Raw genomic sequence first — 25,095 nt, 5'->3', positions numbered from 1 at the left:
TACGTTATTGTAATTTATAGTGTTTTTATTATGTATTGCAAAGTACTGCTGTTGCAAAACAACAAATTTCACAATATATGTCAGTGATATTAAGACTGATTCTGAGCAGCTGGAAGAAACCAACGTGGTCAGGTGGAGAACATATAAAATCCTTACAGACGGGAATCAAACCCCAATTGGTGTTCACTGGCACCGTAAAGAAATGCTACTGTGCTACCCCCTCTACGTGGGGTTGGTGGGAATGTGACATTAAAATGAGTGGTTGAGGTTCTGCACAGGCTCAATGTGCTGAAAGGCCTGTATCAACTCTGTATCACTCCACACTATAACCAAACCAATTTTGTCCCATTATGATTGTATTGATCATTAATATTAATAATTTGTTCAATCAGGGCTGCTTTGTTTCGTCTTCGAGCGCAGCACAGGCGGTTGTGTGAAGAACTTCAAAAGGAGGAGAACATTCATTTAAAAACTGATTTGACTTTGAAGGAGAATGAGTAAGTGGTTGACTGAAAACAGAACATGGGTGTCTGAAAAGCAACAAAACGCACAGGCTAAAACTCTGAAATAAAAACTGAAACTGTTGGAAACACTCAGCAGGTCAGACAGCATTGATATGGAGAGATCAGGACCCTCCAATGAAACATACAGAATGTTGGAAGCACTCAGCAGGTCAGACAGCATCAATGGAAATGAATGAACAGTCAATGTTTCAGGCCGAAACCCTTCATTGGGACTGGAAAGGAAGGGGGGAAGATGCCAGAATAAGCAGGTGTGGGGAGGGGAGGGAAGGAATACAAGCTAGAAGGTGATAAGCGAAGCATGGCGGGTATGGGAGGGAGGATGAAGAAGCTGGGAGGTAATAGGTGGTAAAGGTAAAGGGCTGAAGAAGAAGAAATCCAATAGAAGAGGAGAGTGGACCTTGAGAAAAAGAGAAGGAAGGAGGGAACCAGGGGAGACGATATTCATTTGAGGAGAAGAGATAAGAAGCCAAAGTAGGGAATTGAAGAAGAGGGGAGGGGGAGTGGGAAGAAATTCCTGGGTTAGAGAAATTGACGTCATCTGGTTGGAGTCTATCTAGATGGAATATGAAGTGTTGTTCCTTCAATCTGAGAATAGCCTCATCATAGCAAAAATGGAGACCATAGACTGACATATTGGAATGGGGATAGGAATTAAAATGGTTGGTCACTTGGAAATTCTGCTTTATGCAGATGGAGCAAAAGTGTTATTAGGGATATGGAAAAGTGCAACATAGAAACAGGTCTTTTGGCTAGTCCATACAGAACCATTTAAGCTGCCTATTCCCATTGACCTGCATGGGGACCATGGCCCTCCATACCACTACCATCATCTACCTTTCCAAACTTCTCAGAATCATTGAAATCGAGCTCGCATGCACCACATGCTGGCAGCTCATTCCACACTCATCACCCTCTGAGTGAAGAAGTTTCCCTCATGATCCCCTTAAAGTTTTCTCCTTTCACTCATGACTTCTTGTTGAAGTCCCACCCAACCCCAGAGGAAAAAGCCTGCTTATATTTATCTTATCTATATCCCTCATAATTTTGTATACCTCTATCAAATCTCCTCTCAATCTTCTATGTTCCAAGGAATAAGGTCCTAACCTACTCAATCTTTCTTTATAACTCATGTCCTCCACACCCGGCAACATCCTTGTAAATTTTCTCTGCACTCTTTCAACCTTAGGTAGATGGCCAAAAGTGCACATAATACTCCAAATTAGGCTTCACTGATGTTGTACAACTTCAATATAATATCCCATCTCTTGTACTCAGTGCTTTGATTTATGAAGGCCAGTGTGCCAAAAGCTTTCTTTATGATCCTATCTACCTGTGACGCCACTTTCAACAAATTATGTACCTGTACTACCACACTCCTCAGTGCTCTTCAGTTATCTGCATTAAATTCCATCTGCTATTTCTCAACCAACTTTTCCAGCTGGTTCAGATCCTGCTGCAAGCCATGATAGCCTTCCTCGCTGACCAATACACCCTCCAATCTTAGTGTCATTCTGAAATTTGCTGATCCAGTTTACCACATTTTCATCCAGATTATTGAAAAATAGATGACAAACTACAACAGACCCAGCACTGATCCCTGTGGCACTCCACTAGTCACAGGCCTCTAGTGAGAGATGCAACCATGTGCTACCATTCTCTGGCTTCTCCCACAGAGACAATGTGTAATCCAATTTACAACCTCATCTCAAATGCCTGGCAACTGAGCCTTCTTGACCAACCTCCCATGCGGGACCTTATAAAATGCCTAACTAAAGTCCAAGTAGACAACATCCACTGCCTTATCTTCACCAACTTTCCTAGAAACTTCCTCAAAAAATTGGTTAAGATTGGTTAGACATGACCTATCACACACAAAGCCATGCTGACTATCCTTAATTAATCCAGGTCTACTGAAATACTTATATATCCAGTCCCTTCCAATAACTTTCCCATTAGTGATTCACGCTCACTGGCCTATAATTTCCTGGGTTTTTTTTAGAGTCTTTTTTGAACAGTGGAACAATCTTTGTTATCCTCCAATCCTCTGGTACCTCACCTGTCACTAAGGATAATGTAAATATCTCTGCTAGGCCCCAGCAATTTCTGCACTTGCCTCCTACGGGGTCAGAGGAAACACCGTGTCAGGTCCTAAGGATTTATGCACTCATATTTGCCTCAGGACAGCAAATACTTTCTCCTCTGTAATCTGTATAGTGTCCATGAAGTTGATGCTGCTTTGCCTCTCTTCTATAGATTCTGTATCTGTCTTCTGAGTAAGTGCAGATGCAAAAATCTTATTTAAGATCTTCCCTGTTGGTTTTGGCACCTCACACGGATTACCATTCTGATCTTCCAGAGAACCAATTTTGTCCCTTACAATACTTTTGCTCTTAACATGTCTGTAGAATAACTTAGGATTCTCCTTTACCTTGTCTGCTAGATCAACCTCATGCCTTCTTTTTGCCCTCCTGTTTACTTTCTTGTGCTCTCTTGTACTACTTATACTTCATAAGCACCCCATTTGTTCCTACCTGCCTATACCTGCTGTGCTTCTTTTATTTTCTTAACCACGGTCTCAATATCTCTTCTAAACCAGGGTTCTCTACACTTATTATCTTTACCTTTTATTCTAGCAGGTACATATAGGCTTTGTACTCTCAAAATTTCACTTTTGAAGGCCTTTTACTTACCAACTTCAATTTTGCCAGAAAGAAGCCTGTCCCAGTCCACACTTGCCAGATCCTTTCTGATACCATCAAAATTGGCCTTTCTCCAATTTAGAATTTCAACTCATGGACCAGACCTATCTTTTTCCATATTTATTTTGAAACTAATGGCATTGTGATCACTAGATTCAAAGTGATCCACTACACAAACTTCTGACACCTACCCTGTCTCATTCCTTAATAGCAGAACAAGTATCACTCACTCTCTTGTTGGGACTTCTACATACTGATTAAGGAAACTTTCATGAACTTTGCAACAGTCTGCGATCTCGCAGCAAATTCTTTCCTCTAAATCCCTCAGACTGTTGAATTGTCTGTAATATATGCCCATTGACATGATCATACCTTTCTTATTTCTGAGTTTCACCTATAATGCCTCACTAGATGAGTTCAAGTCAAGTCACTTTTTCTTGTCATTTCGACCATAACTGCTGGTACAGTACACAGTAAAAACAAGACAATGTTTTTCAGGACCATGGTGCTACATGAAACAATACAAAAACTACACTGAACTACATAAAAACAACACAGAAAAACCTACACTAGACAGATCTACCCAGAACTGCATAAAGTGCACAAAACAGTGCAGGCATTACAATAAATAATAAACAAGACAATAGGCACAGTAGAGGGCAGTAAGTTGGTGTGGTGACTAGCACATGCCATGTGTCCTGATCGAGCACTGTCATGATACTTTCCCCGACTAGTAACGCCATCCCTTGTCTTTTAATCCCTCCCACTCTTGTCACATGTAAAACTGATCCCTGGAATATTGAACTGCCAGTCCTGCCCCTCTTGCAACCAAGTCTCATCAATGGCTACAATATCATAACACCAGGTGTTGACCCACGCCCTGAGCTCATCTGCCTTTCCTACTATACTTTTTGCATTGAAGTATACACAGCCCAGGACATTTGTTGCACCATGCTCAACTTCTAGTTTCCTGACTTTGTCTGAGGTCTTAACAACATCTGTCTCCACAACCTCTCCACTAACTGTTCTGGCACTCTGGTTTCCATCCCCCTGCAGCTCTAGTTTACACTCCCTGTGCAGCACAAGCAATCCGTTCTATTAGGATATTAGTCCCTTTCCAGTTCAGGTGCAAACCCTCTTTTCTGTACAGGTCCCACCTTCCCTGGAAGAGAAACCAATGATCCAAAAAGTTGCCACCTTCTTTCCTACACCAACTCCTAGGCCACATGTTAAACTGTATGATCTCCCTACTTCTGGCCTCACCATCACATAGCATGGGTAGCAGTCCTGAGATCACAACCCTGGAGGTCCTGCCCTTTTACTTACTATCTAACTCTCTGAACTCACTTTGCAGACCTTCGTCATTCTTTCTACTCATTGGTACCGGTGTGGACCTGACCACTAGCTGTTAACCTTCCCACTAAAGAATGCTGATGACTTGATCGAGATGTCCCTTCCCTTCTGAGTCACAGAGCCAGACTCAGTGCCAAAGACCTGACCACTTTGGCTTTCCTCTGTTAGGTCATCCCATCCAAAGTGGTATTCTTGTTGTTGAGGGTGATGGCCACAAGGGTACTCTGCACTGGCTGTTTAACTCCTTTCTCCTTCTTGACTGTCACCCTGCTTTCTGTGTTTTCCACCTTGGGTGTAACTACTTCTCTAAATGTCCTATTTATCACTCCTTCAGCCTCCCTAATGCTCGACTAAGCAGTCCCCCAATCTACACCAAGTGTCATCAATGTAGAGGAAGGAGGCCCTCCAATGAAAGCTCATCAATCTGAAAGATTATTTAAATTTAGATTGATGTTCATGCTTAATTGTCATTCAATATACATTTGTAACAACTAAACGAAACAGCGTTCTGCTGGGCCAATAGGCTGGTCCTGGACTTATTTCCACTTGGCATGATTAACTTATTATTATTTAATTATTTATGGTTTTATATTGCTATATTTCTTCACTATTCTTTGTTGGTGTGGCTGTAACGAAACCCAATTTCCCTTGGGATCGATAAAGTATGTCTGTTTGTCTGTCTGGGGCAAAGGTCCAAAACTCAGTACTAACAGTATACAACACATATAGTTAAGATAGCACATACAGTCGCAAAAAAGAAATAGAAATTATATTAACCCAAATATCTGAGTGGAATGCTCTGAAGGTTGTTTGTGCATGGGATGTTGTCCTGGAGCTACATTTCAAAAGTATAGTGCAATACATAAAATTGCTGCAGATCTGAGCACCCTTATTATATATATGTGCCTAAGGCTTTTGCACAGTACTTAGTAAATACACGTTTTTCCAACATGTACTTACTATTGGAAAATACACAATTTCCAAAGAATAGCATAGAAGTTGTGCTTTAGTCATGCAAGTGAGGTTTCACTCGCTTCAATGCTGAACTGACTGTAGTCTACAGCCATTGGGCTCCTGGACTGGCTGTAGCACTGAACTTGCTCCATTGCTGTGGACTCGCTTTTGGGCTCTCTGCGGTTCATGCTCTGTATTATGTTTGCTTTTTATTGTTTGCACAATTTGTTCTTATTTCACATGTTGGATTTTTGGCGGTCTTTGAGGTGTGGAGTTTTTTGTGGATTCTGTTGTGTTTCTTTGTTTTGTGGCTGCCTGCAAGAAGACATACCTCAAGGTTGTATATGATATACATCCTGTGATAATAAGTGTTCTTTGAACATTGGAATTTGATAGTCTTGACTGACGGTAGAAACAATTCTTGAAGTTCATGCTGTAAGTTATTTCATTATAACACTGACAAAAATAACTCTGAACATAAAATTTGTGCAGTAGACAAGGAAATTATTCTGCCCAACATGAATATGCTAATTTCTAAAGAGCCATCTAAATTCTATTACCTTACCATAACTCACAATTTTTCAGTTTTTTCATCCAATTAATTTCTGAATGTTCCTTCTCAATTTTTTTCCACTGCCTTTTCAGGCGTGTGCACTCAGTGGCCACTTTATTAGTTACAGGAGTGGAACCCAGTGTGGTCTTCTGCTGCTCTAACCCATCCACTTCAAGGTTCAATGTGTTGTGCATTCAGAGATGCTCTTCTGTACACTACTATTGTAATGCGTGGTTATTTGAGTTACTGTCACCTTCCTGTCAGCTTAAAAGAGTCTGGCCATTCTCTTCGGGTCTCTCTCATTAACAAAACATTTTTGCCAAAAAACTGCTGCTCATTGGATTTTTTTGGTTTTGTTTTTTTTTTTGCACCATTCTTTGTAAACTCTAGAGCCTGTTGTGCATGAAAATTCAAAGAGACCAGCAGTTTCTGAGATACTTAAACTAATCCGTCTGGCACCAACAATCATTCCTCAGTCAAAGTCACTTGGATCACAATTCATTCCCATTCTGGTATTTGGTTTGAACAATATCTGAACCTCTTGGCCATATCTGCATGTTTTTATGCATTGAATTGTGTCACATTTTTGGCTGATTAGAGATTTGCAGCAACGAACAGGTGTACCTAATAAAGTGGTGTCTGTATGCTCGATCACAGCTTTTCTGTTGATATGAGAATCATTCTTATTATTCAATAAGTACTAATAAAAGCACTAGAAAAAACTGCAGCTGCTGGAAGTTTGAAATTATAACAGAAAATGCTGAAAACACTCAACAGCATCTCACAAAGAGTCTCCAACCTGAAACATTAATTTTGCTTTCTTTCCACGGATTTGTGTTTCCAGCATTTTTGTTGTTTTATTTCATATCTTCTCCAGCTTTTTGTTAATTATCTTCAATTGATTTCCTTTTGTTACTGCCCTCCCAACTGTAAAATATTCTGCTTTGTCCTTTTAACGCAGTTCATCATTCCAAATTTACTGTCTATTGCATAGAATTATTTTTACATTAATAGATGGTAAATTGGCATTTATGTATTTTTTTTTAAATTTTTTATATTTAGAGATACTGCAGAGAAAAGGCTCTTCTGGCCCACAGATTTAACCCTAGTTTAATCACAGGACAATTTTACAATGCCCAGTTAATCTATTAACCAGTATGACTGTGGACTGTGGGAGGAAACCCATATGCACATGGAAAGAATGTACAATCTTTCTTACAGAGGGCGCCGGAATTGAACTTCAAACTCCAATGCCCTTAGCTATAATGGCATTGCACTATCCGCTATGCTACTATGGTGCCTCAATTTATGCACATTTTATTCCATATTCCTAACTAACTTCAAAGGTTCAAAGGTCAAGTTTAATGTCAAAGAAATGTATACAATATACATCCTGAAATGTTGTTTTTCTAACTTATTATTAGACATTTCTTTATTCCTTATAATCTGTTTTCTTTCAGATTTTGAGAGTGGTGGAGACATCTTCCCCTCCCCCCACTGTTTAAATCTACTCTTCAGCTTATTTTTCTCCAGTCTTGCCAAAGGGTTTCGGCCTGAAACGTTGACTGTACTTTTTTCCATAGATGCTGCCTGGCCTGCTGAGTTCGTCCATCAATCTCTGCCTTAAATACACATATAGATTTGACCTCTACAGCTTCCTGTGGCAAAGAATTCCACAGATACACCACTCTCTGGCTAAAGAAATTCCTCCTCATCTCCATCCTAGAAGGACAGCCCTTTATTCTGAGGCTGTGTTGTCTGGTGTTAGACTCTTCCGTCTTGATGGGCCAAAGGGCCTAATTCTGCTCCTATATCTTATGGTCTTTCAGATTTCCGTTTACTTCTTTTGGTGTTTTACCTACATTTTAATGCATTGGACCAAATATAGAAAGACATGGCATGCACAGTGTGAAGCAAAATAAGCATTTAATAATAAGGATTATTCCCCTTCTTTCTAGAAGAAAACTGCCAACTCAGTCTACATAGTGAATATACAAGGAAAGGATCATATGCTTTCTGTTTGTCTATGGGGAAAATTTAGAGATTTTAAGCCTACAAATGGCTGAGCTGTGGCTTAACATATAATTAAAAACTCAAACAGGAGAAAATCTGCAGATGCTGGAAATCCAAGCAACATGTACAAATGCTGGAGGAACTCAGCAGGCCAAATAGCATTTATGGAAAAAAATACAGTTGAGGTTTTGGTCCAAAACCCTTTGGCAGGACGTCATTTTCATGAACCTCCTTTGAACAACCTCCAGTTTCAGCAAATCCTTTCTAAAGTAAGGGACCCAGAACTGCTAAGGGAGGCCTCTCCAGTGTTTTATAAAGTCTCAACATTACATCCTTGCTTTTATATTCTAGACCTCTTGAAATGAATGCTAACATTACATTTACTTTCCTCACCATAGGCTCAACCTGCAAATTAACCTTAAGGGTATCCTCCACAAGGATTCCCAAGTTCCTTTGCATCTCAGTTTTTTGTATTTTCTCTCCATTTAGATAAAAATCAACCTTTTCATTTTGTCAACCAAAGTGCATGTCTACACACTTCCCAACACTATCCCATTTGCCATTTATTTCCTAATCTCTGAAATACTAAGTTCTTCTGTAGTCTCTCTACTTCCTCAAAACTACCTTCCCCTCCAGCTATCTTCCTATTGTCTGCAAACTTTTCAACAAAGCCATCAATTCCATCTTTCAAGTCATTGACATGTCATGTAAAAAGAATTGGTCACAACACAGACCCCTGTGGAACACCACTAGTCACCTGCAGCCAACCAGAAAAGGCTCTCTTTATTCTTACTCTTGCCTACTGCCAGTCAGCCACTGTTTTATCTATTCTAGAATCTTTCCTGTAATACTATGAGCTTATAGCTTGTTAAGCAGCCTCATCTGCGGCACTTTGTCAAAGGCCATCTGAAAACTGAAGCACACAATGTCAACCAATTCTCCTTTGTCTATCCTACATGTTAATTCCTCAAAGAATTCTAACAAATTTATCAGGCAAGATTTTCCCTTGAGGAAGCCATACTGACTACAGCCTATTTTATCACGTGCCTCCAAGTATCCTGAGACCTCATCCTTAATAATCAACTCCAATATCTTCCCAACCACTAAGGTCAGACTCACTGGCCTAGAGTTTCCTTTATTCTGCCTCTTTCCCTTCTTGAAGAGTGGATTGACATTTGTAATTTTCCAGTCTTCTGGAACCTCTCCAGAATCTAGTAATTCTTGAAAGCCACATTCCACATTCCATTCAGCCTTCTCTTTCAGAACCATGGGGTATATACCATCTGGTCCATGTGACTTAATCTACCTGCAGACCTTTCTGTTTCCTAAGAACCTTCTCTCCAGTAATGGTAACTTCACACACCTCATTACACCTTTCACCTGGAACTTCCACCATACTGCTAGTGGCTCCACATAGTGAAGACTGATGTAAAATGCTTATTCAGTTCGTCCACTATTTTCTTGTCCTCCATTACTATCTCTCAGGTATCATTTTCCAGCAGTCTGATATGCACTCTTGTTTCTCTTTTACACTATGTATCTGAAGAAATTTTTGGTGCCCTCTTTAATATTATTAGCTAGCTTACCTTCATATGCCATCTGTGCCTTCTTAATGACCTTTAAGTAGCCTTCTGTTAGTTTTAAAAAGCTTTCCAATTCCCTAAATTCCCACTAATCTTTGCTCTATTATATGCACTCACTTTAGTTTTTATTTTGGCTTTGACTTCCCTTGTTTGCCATGGTTGTGTCATCTTGCCTTTAGAATACTTCTTCCTCTTTGGGATGTATATATCCTGTGCCTTTGAATTTCTTCCAGATAATTCAGCCATTGCTGCTCTGCTGTCATCCCTGCCGGTGTTTTTTTGTAAACAATAGTGGCCAGCTGCTCTCTCATGCCTCTATAATTTCCTTTACTCCACTGTAATTCTGATACATCTGACTTTAGCTTCTCCTTCTCAAATTTCAGGGTGACTTCAATCATATTATGATTACTTCCCCTGAGGTTTCTTTTAGCTTAAGCTCTCTGATCAATTCTGGTTTATTGCACAACACCCAATCCAGAATAGCTGATTCCTTAGTGGACTCAACCACGAGCTGCTCTATGAAGCCATCTTGTAAGCACTCCAGAAATTTCCCCTCCTAGAATCCGGCACCAACTTGACTTTCCCAATCTACCTGCATATTGAAGTCCCCATATGACTATTGTAATATTGCTCTTTTGGCATGCATTTTCTATCTCCCTTTGTTATTTGTAGAATACATCATTACTACTGCTTACTGGTGCTGAGGGAGAAGGCCATAGGGGTACTCTTCACTGGCTCCTTAACCCCTTTCCCCTTCTAGACTGTTAGCAAGTTTTCTGTGTCCTGCACCTCGGGTGTAACTACTTCTTTATATGTCCTATCTATCACCCCTCAGCCTCCTGAAAGCTTAAAATAATTTTCAGATCTATAATTTGATGGTTTTATCCTTGATATATATATTTTCACTTTAAGCAATTTATGATTAGAGTGATAATATCAATACAAAGGACCACCACATCAGGAAAATCAGACTCAAGAACAGTTACTTTACCCAAGCTGTTCAACACATCCACCCACTGACCCACCCCTACGTACCGCCAACCACCACTACATTTTTTTCATTTTCTGTCAATCAGCTTATGTACAGACACTCCTGAGCCTAGCGTCACTTTATGGACATGTAGTCAATCTATGTATATAAGCTATCTTGTGTATTTATATTTACTTTTTTTGTTGTGTTTTGCATCTTATTGGTACATGGAGCTTAGAAAAATAGAGGGCTATGGGTAACCCTAGGGAATTTCTAAAGTAAGTACATGTTCAGCACAGCAACGTGGGCCAGAGCACCTGTATTGTGCTGTAGGTTTTCTGTGGTTTCTATGTATTTTTTTGTGCTTCATTAGATTGAGATCTTTTACACTTGGTTAGTGGAAATAACATTAAACAATCTGGAATCTTGAATACATGCAAATACAGCATCTGCAAATTTTCTCTTGTTTGTGATTGGAATCTTAAATAGGTTTGAATTAATAATTGTGGCATTTGGTCTGCTAGGCTAGTTCAGGTTTTTAATTAATAAATTTAAAAATGTACTCATTCATTAAACTTGTAATATTACCATATCATAACATTTTACAACTTAGTGATTTCTGACACCATTTCTGGCAACTCCCTACCCTTTCTCTATCTCTCTGACTCCATCTCTGGAAGCAAACTGTCAAATAATATCTTTTATAAACATACCAGTTCCTACAGTTACTTTGACTATGCCTCATCTTACCTTGTCTCTTGTAAGAATGTTATTTCCTTTTCTCAGCTGCTTTCCCTCCACTGCATCTATTCTCAGAATGTGGCTCTCCTTTCAGGGCATGAGAGATGTCCTTCTTCTTCTTCAAAGAAAGGGGTTTCCCTTCTTCCACTATTGATGTACCCTTACCCACATTTCCTCCAGTTCCAGAAAATCTGTGTTCACCCCATCCTCCCGCTGCCTTAACAATGACAGAGTTTCCCTCTTGTCTTTACCTACTACCCTATGAACTTACATATCCAAGCATTATCCTCCACAACTCATGTCATTTGAAAGGGGATCCTACCACTAAGCATATCCTTACCTTGCTCTCCCCTCTGCTTTCCGCAGGGATCACTTACTCCATGATTCCCTTGTCCATTCATCCATCCCAGCACTTATCCCTGTAAATGACCAAAGGGCTACATCTGCTCATTCACCTCCTCCCTCACTTCCATTTAGGGCTGCAAACAGACCCTCCAGATGAGGCAATCTTCACCTGCAAATCTCGGGGTCGTAAGTTGTGTCCAGTGCTTCTGATGCAGCCTTCTCTACATTGGTGAGACCTATCATTAATTGAGCAGCTTTGTTGAGCACCTCCACTTCATCCACCAAAAGTAGTACTTTACGGTGGCAAAACATTTTAATTCTGATTCATATTCCCATTAACATGCTGGTCCATGGCCTCCTCCTGTGCCAAGATGAGGTCATCCTCAGGGTGGAGGAGTAACACCTTACATTTTGCCTGGGTAGCATCCACTCTGATTGCGTGAATATCAATTTCTCCTTCCTTTAAAAATAAATATCCCTCCCCCTCCCCTCCTCTTCTATTCCCCATGCTGGCCTTTTACCTCTTCTCACCTGCCTATCTCTTCCCCCGGGTCTCCTCCTTCCCTTTCTTCTATGGTCTACTCTCCTCTCCTCCTCCTTCAGCACTTTACCTTTCCCACCCACCTGGCTTTACATATCACCTTCTAGCTACCCAATTTCCTTTCCCCCCACCTTTTTATTCTGATGTTTCCCCCCTTCCTTTTTAGCCCTGAATAGGGGTCTCGCCCTGAAATGTCGACTGTTTATTCATTTTAGTATATACTGCCTTGCTTGCTAGTTCCTCCAGTATTTTGTGTGTGCTGCTTTGGATTTTCAGTATCTTCAGATTTTCTCATGTTTGTAATTTATCTAGGTTTTTTTGTTAGCTCCAAGCTCATCACAAAAACAAGCTGCAAATATCAGAAACCATCGTGGGTCAAGTAAATTAAGCACTTAAATATAAGCACGAGAAAGTCTGCAGATACTGGAAATCCAAAGCAACACACACAAAATGCTGCAGGAACTCAAGGAAAAGAGGTATCTAGGGAAAAGAGTAAACAATCAATGTTTCGGGACAAGACCCTTCATCAGGACATGATAAATTAACATTCTACACTGACATCAGTTTATTTAGATTGACTATAGATGACTAGGAATCATTTACGTATGTTTCAAAACCTTGTAAACTTTTTTTCAAAACTGGTTTTCAGAATATTTTTCTCCCCGTTTCAGACTTGAACTCTTCAAAGTTGAGCTTGAGCAAGCAAAGGTATTGCAACTGCATGAACAACATAAGAAAGATGAGGAAGAGTACGAGGTCCAACGTGTACTTGAGGCCAAACGAAGACTGGAGGCCAATGAGGCTGCTCTTCTCCAGGCAGAGAAAAGGATAAAAATCAAAAAGTTGGTTGAAACTTCTATCCAGAAATTTACTTTTGTCTTTATTTATTATCCAATAAGATTTTGAATTGTCCTGTTGCCTTCCTACCTTTTAGTGCCAGAGTGCTTACTGTTCATTTTAAAATGCAAAACCCTTCACTACTGGCTGACTGCACAGTGACACTTAATATTCATGAAAATTGTGTTTGTAGCCACCACACCTCAGGAAAGATGTGGCATTAGAAAGAGTGCAGAAAAGATTCATCAGGATGTGGCCTGGAATGGGGCTGTATTTATAAGGAGAGCCTGGGACGGACTAGGTTTATTCTCAATGAAATATAGGATCAGAACTAAAATCATAATCAGGTTTAATATCACTGGCTTATATCGTGACATTTGTTGTTTTGTGGCAGCAGTACTTCATAATACATAAAAACTATAAATTACAATAAGAAACATTTTTTCTCACCCCTTATGGGTAGTGTATATGTGTATTTTTCCCTCAATCTTGGGTCCTCTACCAGAGGCCTGGGAGCTTGATGGTTTGCCGTAGTATCTTTGTGGTTCCTAGTAGTGCACTCTTTTGATTTGAGATCTCAAATGTTGTTTCTGTGATTTGTTGGAGCCACTCTTCCATTCCAGGTGTCACAGCTCCAAGTGTTCCTGTCACCACTGGGATTACTCTGGCTTTAACCTTCCGCATCCTTTTTATCTGCGCTTTTAAGACCTGATATTTCTCCAGCTTCTCATGTTCTTTCTTCCTGATGTTACTGTCATTCGGAATTGCCACATCTATTACTGTTGCTTTCTTCTGTTCCTTATCCAGTATTACTATGTCTGGTTGGTTGGCCAGTACCTGCTTTTCGGTCTGTATTTGGAAGTCCCGCAGGATTTTAGGTCTATCATTCTCCACTACCTTCTCGGGTGTTTCCCATTTGGACTTGGAAGTGTCCAATCCATACTCGGCGCAGATGTTTCTATACACAATTTCTACAACTTGGTTATGCCATTCAGTGTATGCTGTCCCTGTCTACATCTTGCACCCTGCTACTACGTGCTGGATGGTTTCAGCAGATTCTTTGCACAATCTACATCTTGGGTCTTGTCTGGTGTGACAGACCGGTGCTTCTATTGCTCTTGTGCTCAGTGCCTGTTCTGATGCAGCCGTCAGCAGTGCCTCTGTGCTGTCCCTCAGCCCTGCTGTTTCCAGCCATTGGTAAGACTTTCTTATCTCAGCCACCTCTGATATCTGATGATGGTACATCCCATGCAGAGGTTTGTCCTGTCATGGTCTCTGGTCCTCTGGCTCTGCTTTACCCACTTCCATTTCCATATCCTCTGCCTGCTGTCTGAGGTATTCTCTTAGCAGGTCGTCCTTAGCGACCATCTTCCCGACGTATCATGGATGTTTTGAATTTCTTCCAGGACTGTGGTCTTGGCACTTCCAAGTCCCTCTCCTTCTTTATTCCCGCGGGTGTACAGTTGCTCAGCATTGGACTTTGGATGGAATCCTCCATGTATTGTTAGTACTTTCCATGTCTTGATGTCAGTGGCTTCCAGTTTGTTCCTTGGCCAGCACGCTTTTGTGGCTGGGTATCTGATGACTGGTAGGGTGAATGTGTTGATGGCTCTGATCTTGTTCTTCTCATTCAGCTGGCTCTTTAGGACATGTCTCACTCTTTGGAGGTATTTGGGTGTTGCAGCCTTCCTTGTATCCTCATCATGGCTTCCATGTGCCTGCAGGCTCCCCAGGTATTTGTAGCTGTCCTGTACATTTGGTATGTGGCCTTCAGGTAACTCGACTCCATCAGTCTTGATAAGTTTGCCTCTTTTCACTACCATCTAACTGCACTTTTCCAGTCCAGATGAAATCCTGATGTCTCTGTTGTACATCCTTGCAGGTGGATCAGTGAGTCAATGTCTCTTTCATTTCTGGCATACAGCTTGATGTCATCCATGTACAGGAGGTGGTTGATGGTCACTCCACTCTTGAACCCGTACCCATATCCACTCTTTGAGATGATCTGGCTGAGAGGGCTCAAACCTATGCAGAACTGCAATGGGAATAGTGTTGTTAACTCTGGTATATTCCAAATCTGATGGTCACTTGTGCTATTGGCGTTGATTTAACTTCTGGCATAAGAGGTGCAAAATGAGAACAAAAAAAAGAAGAAAAATGGACACACAAAATGCTGAAGAAACTCAGCAGGTCAGGAAGCATCAATGGAGGGGAATAAACTGTTGATATTTTGGTCTGAGGCTCTTCTTCAGGACTAGAAAGGAAGGAGAATGATGTCAGAATCAGATTCTGTTGGATTCTGTCCTGAAGAAGGGTCTTGGACTGACCTGTCGTTCAGCCATTTCCATAGAAACTCTCTGACTTGCTGAGTTCCTCTGCACTTTGTGTCTATGACTGGATTTACAGCATCTGCATACTTTATTTTGTTTAAAAAACTAGTGGGGTGATGTACATGGGTTCATTGTCCATGTAGAAATCTGATGGTGGTGAGGAAGAAACTGTTCCTAAAATGCTCAGTGTGTCATCTTCAGTTTCTTGTACCTACTTGACGGTAGCAATGAAAAGAGGGCTGTCCTGGGTGATGGGGGTCCTTAGTGATGGAGGCCACCTTTCTGAGGCATCACCTTTTGAAGATATCCTTGTTACTGGGTGACCTTATAGAATTTTATAGAGTATAAGGAACATAGATAGGGTAGATAGTCTTTTTATCAACATCTCTCTTTCAAAGGCTCTACAATTTGTGTTCTTAATGTTTATTTGTCTGTTTGTGCACACTTTGTCTTCTTTTGCACATGGCTATTATCAGGAGGGGGAATGAGGATAGGCACCAGTGCAGAGTACTCTTGTGGCCTTTCCTTTCAACAACCGGTATACTGCTTTGGATACTGTTAGATGGAAGACCTAGCAGAGGAAAGCCACAGTAATCATGTCTCTGGCACTGAGTCTAGCTCTGTGGCTCAGAAAGAATGGGAGAGAAGAGGTGAGCTGTAGTGATAAGAGATTCATTGGATAGGGAAACAGAAAGGAGGTTCTCTGGACAAGAACAAGATTCTTCATGGTTTGCTGCCTCCAGAGTGCCAGGATCAGGGAAATTTCAAATTGAGTTAACAACATTTGGTTGCAGGAGGGGCAGGACTGGCAGCTCAGTGTTCCTGGTTTCAGATGTTTTAGATGTGATAGAACATGGGAGATTAAAGGGGGAGGGGTGGCATTACTAGTCAGGGAAAATGTCAGGGCAGTGCTCAGTCAAGACTGACTGGAGAGCTTGTCTAGTGGGGCTTAATGGGTAGGACTGAGGAATAAGAAAGTTTTAATCATATTGATTGTATTATAATATAGACCACCCAACAGTCTGAGGGATTTAGAGGAGCAAATTTGTGGAGAGATTGCAGACTGTTACAAGAGACATAATATTGTAATAGGTGATTTTAGCTTTCCACATATTGATTGGGACTACCATACAGTAACAGGGCTGGATAGGAAAGAGTTTGTCAAATGTGTTCAGGAAAGTTTCCATAAGCAGTAGGTACATAGAAGTCCCAAATAGAGAGAGTGTGATACTAGATCTCAGTCCATAGGACACTCAAAGCTGTTGCGTAGGTTGACTCTGGTTAAGAAAGCATATGGTGCATTGGCCTTCGTCAATCGTGGGATTGAGTTTAGGAGCCGAAAGGTAATGTTGCAGCTATATAGGACCCTGGTCAGACCCCACTTGGAGTACTGTGCTCAGTTCTGGTTGCCGCACTACAAGAAAGATGTGAAAACCATAGAAAGAGTGCAGAGGAGATTTACAAGGATGTTGTCTGGATTAGGGAGCATGCCTTAAGAGAATAGGTTGAGTGAACTTGTCCTTTTTTCCTTGGAGTGATGGAAGATGAGTGGTGACCTGATAGAGGTGTATAAGATGATGAGAGGCATTGATTGTGTGGATAGTCAGAGGCTTTTTCCCAGGGCTGAAATGGCTAACATGTGTGTGCACAGTTTTAAGGTGCTTGGAAGTAGGTACAAAGGAGATGTCAGGGGTAAGTTTTTTACGCAGTGAGTGGTGAGTATGTGTAATGGGCTGCCAGTGACGGTGGTGGAGGTGGATACAATAGAGCCTTTTAAGAGACTCCTGGATAGGTACATGGAGATTAGAAAAGTAGAGGGCTATGGGTAACCCAAGGTAATTTCTAAAGTAAGTACATGTTTGGCACAGCTATGTGGGCTGAAGGGCCTGTATTGTGCTGTAGGTTTTCTATCTTTCTGTGTTTCTAGATCTCCTATTAGGAAATGAAACAGGGCAGGTGACAAAAGTTTATGTAGGGGAACACTTTGCATCTAGTGATCATAATGCTATTAGTTTCATGGTAATTATGGAAAGCAGTAGGTCTGGTCCTCGGGTGAGATTCTAAATTTAAAGATTCAAAGTGCATTTATTATCAGTGAATGTATAAATGATATACCCTTAAGATTTGTCTGCTTCACAGTTCGCAAATCAAAGAACCCGAAAGAACCCAATCAAAAAAATACAACCCCAGTGCCCACAGAGAAAGAGAATAAAAATCAAAACAGATCATGCAAACAGTAGAAGAGAACAACATCAACAGCATTCTGAACAAAATTGAGTCCTTAGATCCAAATCCCTGGAGCAGCTCAGCATTGGCCCAAAGCCTTGGTATTCAGTTCATCATATTGTTGGGGTAAGTTGCCACAAAGTTCGCAGACACGAAGCACAGCAACCAGGGACAGTCTCATAGCCTTAGTGTTCTGGAGAGAGGAGCCACAAGATTGGGCTGGTGATTAAATTGTCCGACTCTCGCACTAGGAACTGGGGCCCACCAGGGCAAATCGCTCCAGGCCTAGATTTCGCTGCCAGAGAAGCCATTCTCAACCTCTCCATATTGGCCCGGTGCTTAGAGCGATCCAATCTCATCTGACTCTTGTCACCCTGCCTTTCCAGTCTATATGGGCCAGCATTTAGATTGTCCAAACAGCATATTGTGATTCACATTAGGACCTGGGACTCGCCACAGCAAATTGCTCCAGGTCTAGAACATGCCACAACAATTCACTTCAGACCTGTATTTCGCTGCCAAAGAAGCCGTTTCCAACCTCTTCAAATTGGCCTGGCACTTAGATTGATCCACCCTTGCACCCGGATAAGTTGGATGGGTACCAGAACTCCTCCATCCTGTCTTCTCCCCTCCAAATCATCCACTCCAACCAGCTTCAGCTCCAACTCAAAGTGCATCGATTTTGTAGCACACCAGCAGGGCACATCTCTCGAGTTCTCTTTGCCCTCGCTCACCACTTCATTGTTTGCGAGGATAGTTTACCACAATTTTCCTCAAAAAAAGTGTTACTAATAATGTTTTTAATCAAATTCCTTTGCTTTCAAACCACAGGTAAGCTGCCGCACATCTTCAGTAGTGCCATCTTAAACTAGAACAAATTAGAGAAAGGCCAATTTTGATGGTATCAGAAAGGATCTGACAAGTGTGGATTGAGACGGGTTGTTTTCTGGCAAAGGTGTACTTGATAAGTGAAATTTTGTACGTTCCTGTCAGAATAAAAGGCAGGAATAAGAGATTCAGGGTACCTTGGTTTTCAAGAAAACCACTAGTCACTGGCAGCCAACCAGACAAGGATCCTTTTATTCCCACTCGCTGCCTCCTACCAATCAGCCAATACTCTAATCATGTCAGTAGCTTTTCTGTAGTACCATAGGCTCTTAACTTGGTAAGCAACCTCATGTGTTGTAGCTTGTCATAGGCCTTCTGAAGATTCAATTATGCAACATCCACTGCATCCCCTTTAACTATTCGACTTGTAATCTCCTCAAAAAATTCCAACAGGTTCGTCAGGCAAGATTTTCCCTTAAGGAAACATGCTGACTTTGTCCTGTCTTGACCTATGTCACCAATTACTCCATAACCTCATCGTTAACAATTGACTCCAACACCTTCCCAACTACAGAGGTCAGGCTAACTGGTCTACAATTTCCTTTCTGCTGTCTTCTTCCTTTCTTAAAAGGTGGAGTGACATTTGCAAATTTCCACCTTGCCAAGTGTTCAATGATATTTGAAAGATCATTACTAATGCCTCCACAGTCTCTACTGCTACCTCTTTCAGAACCCTAGTGTCCAGTTCATCTGCTCTGGGGGACTTATACTTAAGTATAAGTCTTTGGTCTTTCAGCTTTTTGAGCATCTTCTTCCTTGGGGTGGCGGGTTAGGGTTACTTATCCTTGTAAGCAGAACAAATGCTACACCTGCCCTTACACTTCCTCCCTCACCACCATTCAGGGCCCCAGACAGTCTTTCCAGGTGAGGCCTTTTATATATTGGTGAGACCCAACGCAGACTGGGAGACCATTTCGCTGAACATCTCTCCCATTTCCCGCACATCTGCCCTCACCCAATCCACCCGCCACCCCACTTGGGATAGGGTTCCCCTTGTCCTCACCTACCACCCCACCAGCCTCCAGGTCCAACGTATAATTCTGCGTAACTTCCGCCACCTCCAACGGGATCCCACTACCAAGCACATCTTTCCCTCCCCTCTTTCTGCTTTCCGCAGGGATCACTCCCTACGCGACCCCCTTGTCCACTCGTCCCCCCCCATCCCTTCCCACCGATCTCCCTCCTGACACTTATCCTTGTAAGTGGAACAAGTGCTACACCTGCCCTTACACTTCCTCCCTCACCACCATTCAGGGCCCCAGACAGTCCTTCCAGGTGAGGCCACACTTCACCTGTGAGTTGGCTGGTGTGGTATACCGTGTCCGGTGCTCCCGGTGTGACCTTTTATATATTGGTGAGACCCGACGCAGACTGGGAGACCGTTTCGCTGAACACGTACGCTCAGTCCGCCAGAGAAAGCAGGATCTCCCAGTGGCCATACATTTTAATTCCACGTCCCATTCCCATTCTGATATGTCTATCCATGGCCTCCTCTACTGTCAAAATGAATCCAAACTCTGGTTGGAGGAACAACACCTTATATACCGGCTGCGTAGCCTCCAACCTGATGGCATGAACATTGACTTCTCTGACTTCTGTTATGCCCCTCCTCCTCTTCTTACCCCATCCCTGACATATTTAGTTGTTTGTTTTTTTTCTCTCTCTCTGCCCATCACTCTGCCTGTTCTCCATCTCCCTCTGGTGCTCCCCCCTCCCCCTTTCTTTCTCTCGAGGCCTCCCGTCCCATGATCCTTTCCCTTCTCCAGCTCTGTATCACTTTCGCCAATCACCTTTCCAGCTCTTAGCTTCATCCACCCCTCTGGTCTTCTCCTATCATTTTGCATTTCCCCTTCCCCCCACTAATTTCAAATCTCATACTATCTTTCCTTTCAGTTAGTTCTGATGAAGGGTCTCGGCCCGAAACGTCGACAGTGCTTCTCCTTGTAGATGCTGCCTGGCCTGCTGTGTTCCACCAGCATTTTGTAGGAATAAACAGAGCCTTTTTTGGTTGACTGCCAGTGTCTAGTGTTGTTCCACAGGGGTCTACGTTGGGACTGATTTTTTTTTTACATTATATATCAATGATTTGGATGATGGAATTGATGAATTTGTTGCAAAGTTCGCAGATGATATGAAGATAGGTGGGGGGGTAGGTGGTTTTCAGGAAATAGGCTTCAGAAGGACTTAGAGAAATTCTGCTGATACTAGAAATCTGAGCAACACACACAAAATGCTGGAGGAACTCAGCAGGACAGGCAACATCTATGGAAAAGAGTACAGTCGACGTTTCAGGCCAGAACCCTTGGCAGATGAAATATAGAGCTGGGAATTGTATAGTCATGCACTTTGGTAGAAATGAAAGGGAAGTGAAAATGCTAGAGAGGCTCCAGTGAATTTAAACTAGATACAAGGGGGGAGGGGAACCAGAGTGTTGGAACAGATGTATGGGAGAAGGAAGAAAAAAAAAGATAGGAAAGTTGCACCATTAGAGATAAACAGAGAGGAAGAGATGGAGAATTTCTTAAATGCATTTATTTTAATGTTAGGAGCATTGTAAGAAAGGTGGATGAGCTTAGAGCATGGATTGATACCTGGAAACATGACGTTGTAGCTATTAGTGGAACATGGTTGCAGGAGGGGTGTGATTGGCAACTAAATATTCCTGGATTTCGTTGCTTCAGGTGTGATAGAATTGGAGGGACAAGAGGGTGAGGTGTTGCATTGCTTGTCAGAGAAAATATTACAGCGGTGCTGTGGCAGGATAGATTAGAGGGCTCGTCTAGAGAGGCTATTTGGGTGGAATTGAGGAATGGCAAAGGTGTAGTAACACTTATAGGGGTGTATTATAGACCTAATGGGGAGCGAGAATTGGAGGAGCAAATTTGTAAGGAGATAGCAGAAACTTGTAGTACGCACAGGGTTGTGATTGTGGGAGATTTTAATTTTCCACACATAGACTGGGAAGCCCATAATGTAAAAGGACTGGATGGTTTGGAATTTGTAAAATGTGTGTAGGATAGATTTTTGCAGAAATACATAGAGGTACCAACTAGAGAAGGGGCAGTGTTGGATCTCTTGTTAGGGAATGAAATAGGTCAGGTGACAGAAGTTTGTGTTGGGGAGCACTTCGGGTCCAGTGATCACAATGCCATTAGTTTCAATATAATTATGGAGAAGGATAGGACTGGACCCAGGGTTGAGAATTTTGATTGGAGAAAGGCTAATTTTGAGGAGATGCGAAAGGATTTAGAAGGAGTGGATTGGGACAATTTGTTTTATGGGTAGGATGTAATAGAGAAATGGAGGTCATTTAAAGGTGAAATTTTGAGGGTATAGAATCTTTATGTTCCTGTTAGGTTGAAAGGGAAGGTTAAAAGTTTGAGAGAGCCATGGTTTTCAAGGGATACTGGAAACTTGGTTAGGAAAAAGAGAGATATCTACAATCAATATAGGCAGCATGGAGTAAATGAGGTGCTCGAGGAATATAAAGAATGTAAAAAGAATCTTAAGAAAGAAATTAGAAAAGCTAAAAGAAGATACAAGGTTGGTTTGGCAAGTAAGGTGAAAATAAATCCAAAGGGTTTCTACAGTTATATTAATAGCAAAAGGATAGTGAGGGATAAAATTGGTCCCTTAGAGAATCAAAGTGGACAGCTATGTGTGGAGCCAAAAGAGATGGGGGAGATTTTGAACAATTTCTTTTCTTCAGTATTCACGAAGGAGAAGGATGTTGAATTGTGTGAGGTAGGGGAAACAAGTAGGGAAGTTGTGGAAACTATGACGATTAAAGAGGAGGAAGTACTGGCGCTTCTAAGGAGTATAAAAGTAGATAAATCTTGGGGTCCTGACAGGATATTCCCTAGGATCTTGAGGGAAGTTAGTGTAGAAATAGCAGGGGCTCTGACAGAAATATTTCAAATGTCATTAGAAACAGGGATGGTGCCAGAGGATTGGTGTATTGTTCATGTTGTTCCATTGTTTAAAAAGGGTTCTAAAAGTAAACCTAGCAATTATAGGCCTGTAAGTTTGACATCTGTGGTGGGTAAATTAATGGAAAGTATTCTTAGAGATGGTATATATAATTATCTGGATAGACAGGGTCTGTTTAGGAACAGTCAACATGGGTTTGTGCATGGAAGGTCATGTTTGACAAATCTTATTGATTTTTTTGAAGAGGTTACTAGGAAAGTTGACGAGGGTAAAGCAGTGGATGTTGTCTATATGGACTTCAGTAAGGCCTTTGACAAGGTTCCACACAGAAGGTTAGTTAGGAAGGTTCAATCATTAGAAATTAATATTGAAGTAGTAAAATGGATTCAACAGTGGTTGGATGGGAGATGCCAGAGAGTAGTGGTGGATAACTGTTTGTCAGGTTGGAGGCCGGTGACCGGTGGTGTGCCTCAGGGATCTGTGCTGGGTCCAATGTTGTTTGTCATATACATTAATGATCTGGATGATGGGGTGGTAAATTGGAGTAGTAAGTATGCGGATGATACTAAGATAGGTGGTGTTGTGGATAATGAAGTAGGTTTTCAAAGCTTGCAGAGAGATTTAGGTTAGTTAGAAGAGTGGTCTGAAAGATGGCAGATGGTTAGTCCATAACCCTTCATTCCTTTCCTATCCATATACCTATCCAATTTTACTTTAAATGACAATACCGATCCTGCCTCTACCACTTCTACTGGAAGCTCGTTCCACACAGCTGCCACTCTCTGAGTAAAGAAATTCCCCCTCGTTTTACCCTTAAACTTTTGCCCTCTAACTCTCAACTCATGTCCTCTTGTTTGAATCTCCCCTACTCTCAATGGAAAAAGCCTATCCACGTCAACTCTATCTATCCCCCTCATAATTTTAAATACCTCTATCAAGTCCCCACTCAACCTTCTATGCGCCAAAGAATAAAGACCTAACTTGTTCAACCTTTCTCTGTAACTTAGGTGCTGAAACCCAGGTAACATCCTAGTAAATCTTCTCTGTACTCTCTCTATTTTGTTGACATCTTTCCTTTAATTCGGTGACCAGAACTGTACACAATACTCCAAATTCGGCATTACCAATGCCTTGTACAATTTTAACGTTACATTCCAACTCCTATACTCAATGCTCTGATTTATAAAGGCCAACATACCAAAATCTTTCTTCACCACCCTGTCCACATGAGATTCCACCTTCAGGGAACTATGCACCATTCTTATTTCTCAGTTCCACCCATAACACCTCACTAGTCAAGTTTTCAAGTCTGTTTTGACAGAACACGGCCATGACATTTACCCTGTCTAGTAATGCCACTCCTCCTCCCTTAATCCCTCCTGCTCCATCATGTCTAAAACAACAGAATCCTGGAATACTGAGCTGCCAGTTCTGCCCCTTTGCATCCAAGTCTCACTAATGGCTACAATATCATAATTTCAAGTGTTGATCCATGCCCTGAGCTCATCCTCCTTTCTTACGATACTTCTGGCTTTGAAATATATATGGCTCAGGAATCTAGTTGCATCATGCTCAATCTTTTGATTCCTGACTTTGTCGGAGGTCTTAGCAGCATCTGTCTCCACAACCTCTCGACTAACTGTTCTGGCACTGTTTTCCATACCCCTGAAACTCTAGTTTAAACTCCACTGCTGCAGCATTAACAAACCTTCCTGCTAGAATATTAGTCCCCCTCCAGTTCAGGTGCAAGCTGTCCTTTCTGCAGAGGTCCCACCTTCCCTGGAAGAGAACCCAATTATCCAAAAATCTTATGCCCTCCCTCCTACATCAACCCCTTAGCCATCAAAGGTTGGGAGTGTTGTGGATAGCGTGGAGGTCTGTGGGAGGTTACAGCGGGACACTGATAGACAATAGGCAGTAGGTGCAGGAATAGGCCATTTGGCCCTTCTAGCCAGCACCGCCATTCACTGTGATCATGGCTGATCATACACAATAAGAACCTCGTTCCTGCCCTCTCCCCATATCCCTTGACCCCACTATCTATAAGAGCTCTATCTAACTCTCTCTTGAATGCATCCAGAGACTTGGCCTCCACTGCCTTCTGGGGCAGAGCATTCCACATATCCACCACTCTCTGGGTGAAAAAGTTTTTCCGCATCTCTGTTCTAAATGGCCTACCCCTTATTCTTAAACTGTGGCCTCTAGTTCTAGACTCATCCATCAGCGGGAACATGCTTCCTGCCTCCAGCGTGTCCAATCCCTTAATAATCTTATATGTTTCAATCAGATCCCCTCTCATCCTTCTAAATTCCAGTGTATACAAGCCCAGTCGCTCCAGTCTTTCAACATATGACAGTCCCGCCATTCCGGGAATTAACCTTGTGAACCTACGCTGCACTCCCTCAATAGCAAGAATGTCCTTCCTCAAATTTGGAAAGCTCAAATTATGATAGGATGCAAAGCTGGGCTGAGAAGTGGCAGATGGAGTTCAACCCAGTTAAGAGTTCAGTGGTTAATTTTGGTAGGTCAAATATGATGGCAGAATATAGTATTAATGGTAAGACTCTTGGCAGTGTAGAGGATCAGAGGGATCTTGGGTTTCAAGTCC

At 41.8% G+C, this 25,095-nt stretch overlaps 1 protein-coding gene across 8 annotated transcripts in view; it reads left to right on the top strand.

Moving 5' to 3' along the window:
* The window catches only part of cfap74 (cilia and flagella associated protein 74), a 461,786-nt gene that overhangs the window by 116,533 nt on the left and 320,158 nt on the right, over positions 1–25,095 (top strand). For all 8 annotated transcript variants that reach the window (XR_012096720.1, XR_012096719.1, XM_073032445.1 and 5 more), the window contains 2 exons: positions 393–497; positions 12,948–13,118. Coding sequence is in view for 6 of the 8 variants with exons in the window: in XM_073032445.1 (XP_072888546.1) it covers positions 393–497; positions 12,948–13,118 (276 nt within the window). In the remaining 2 variants the exon portion in view is untranslated. The remainder of the gene's footprint in view (positions 1–392; positions 498–12,947; positions 13,119–25,095) is intronic.

Source organism: Hemitrygon akajei, chromosome 29 (genome assembly GCF_048418815.1).
Source record: "Hemitrygon akajei chromosome 29, sHemAka1.3, whole genome shotgun sequence".
Taxonomy (NCBI): Eukaryota; Metazoa; Chordata; class Chondrichthyes; order Myliobatiformes; family Dasyatidae; genus Hemitrygon; species Hemitrygon akajei.
Note: the sequence above shows the minus strand (reverse complement) of the source record. Positions and strands in the feature narration are given on the sequence as shown.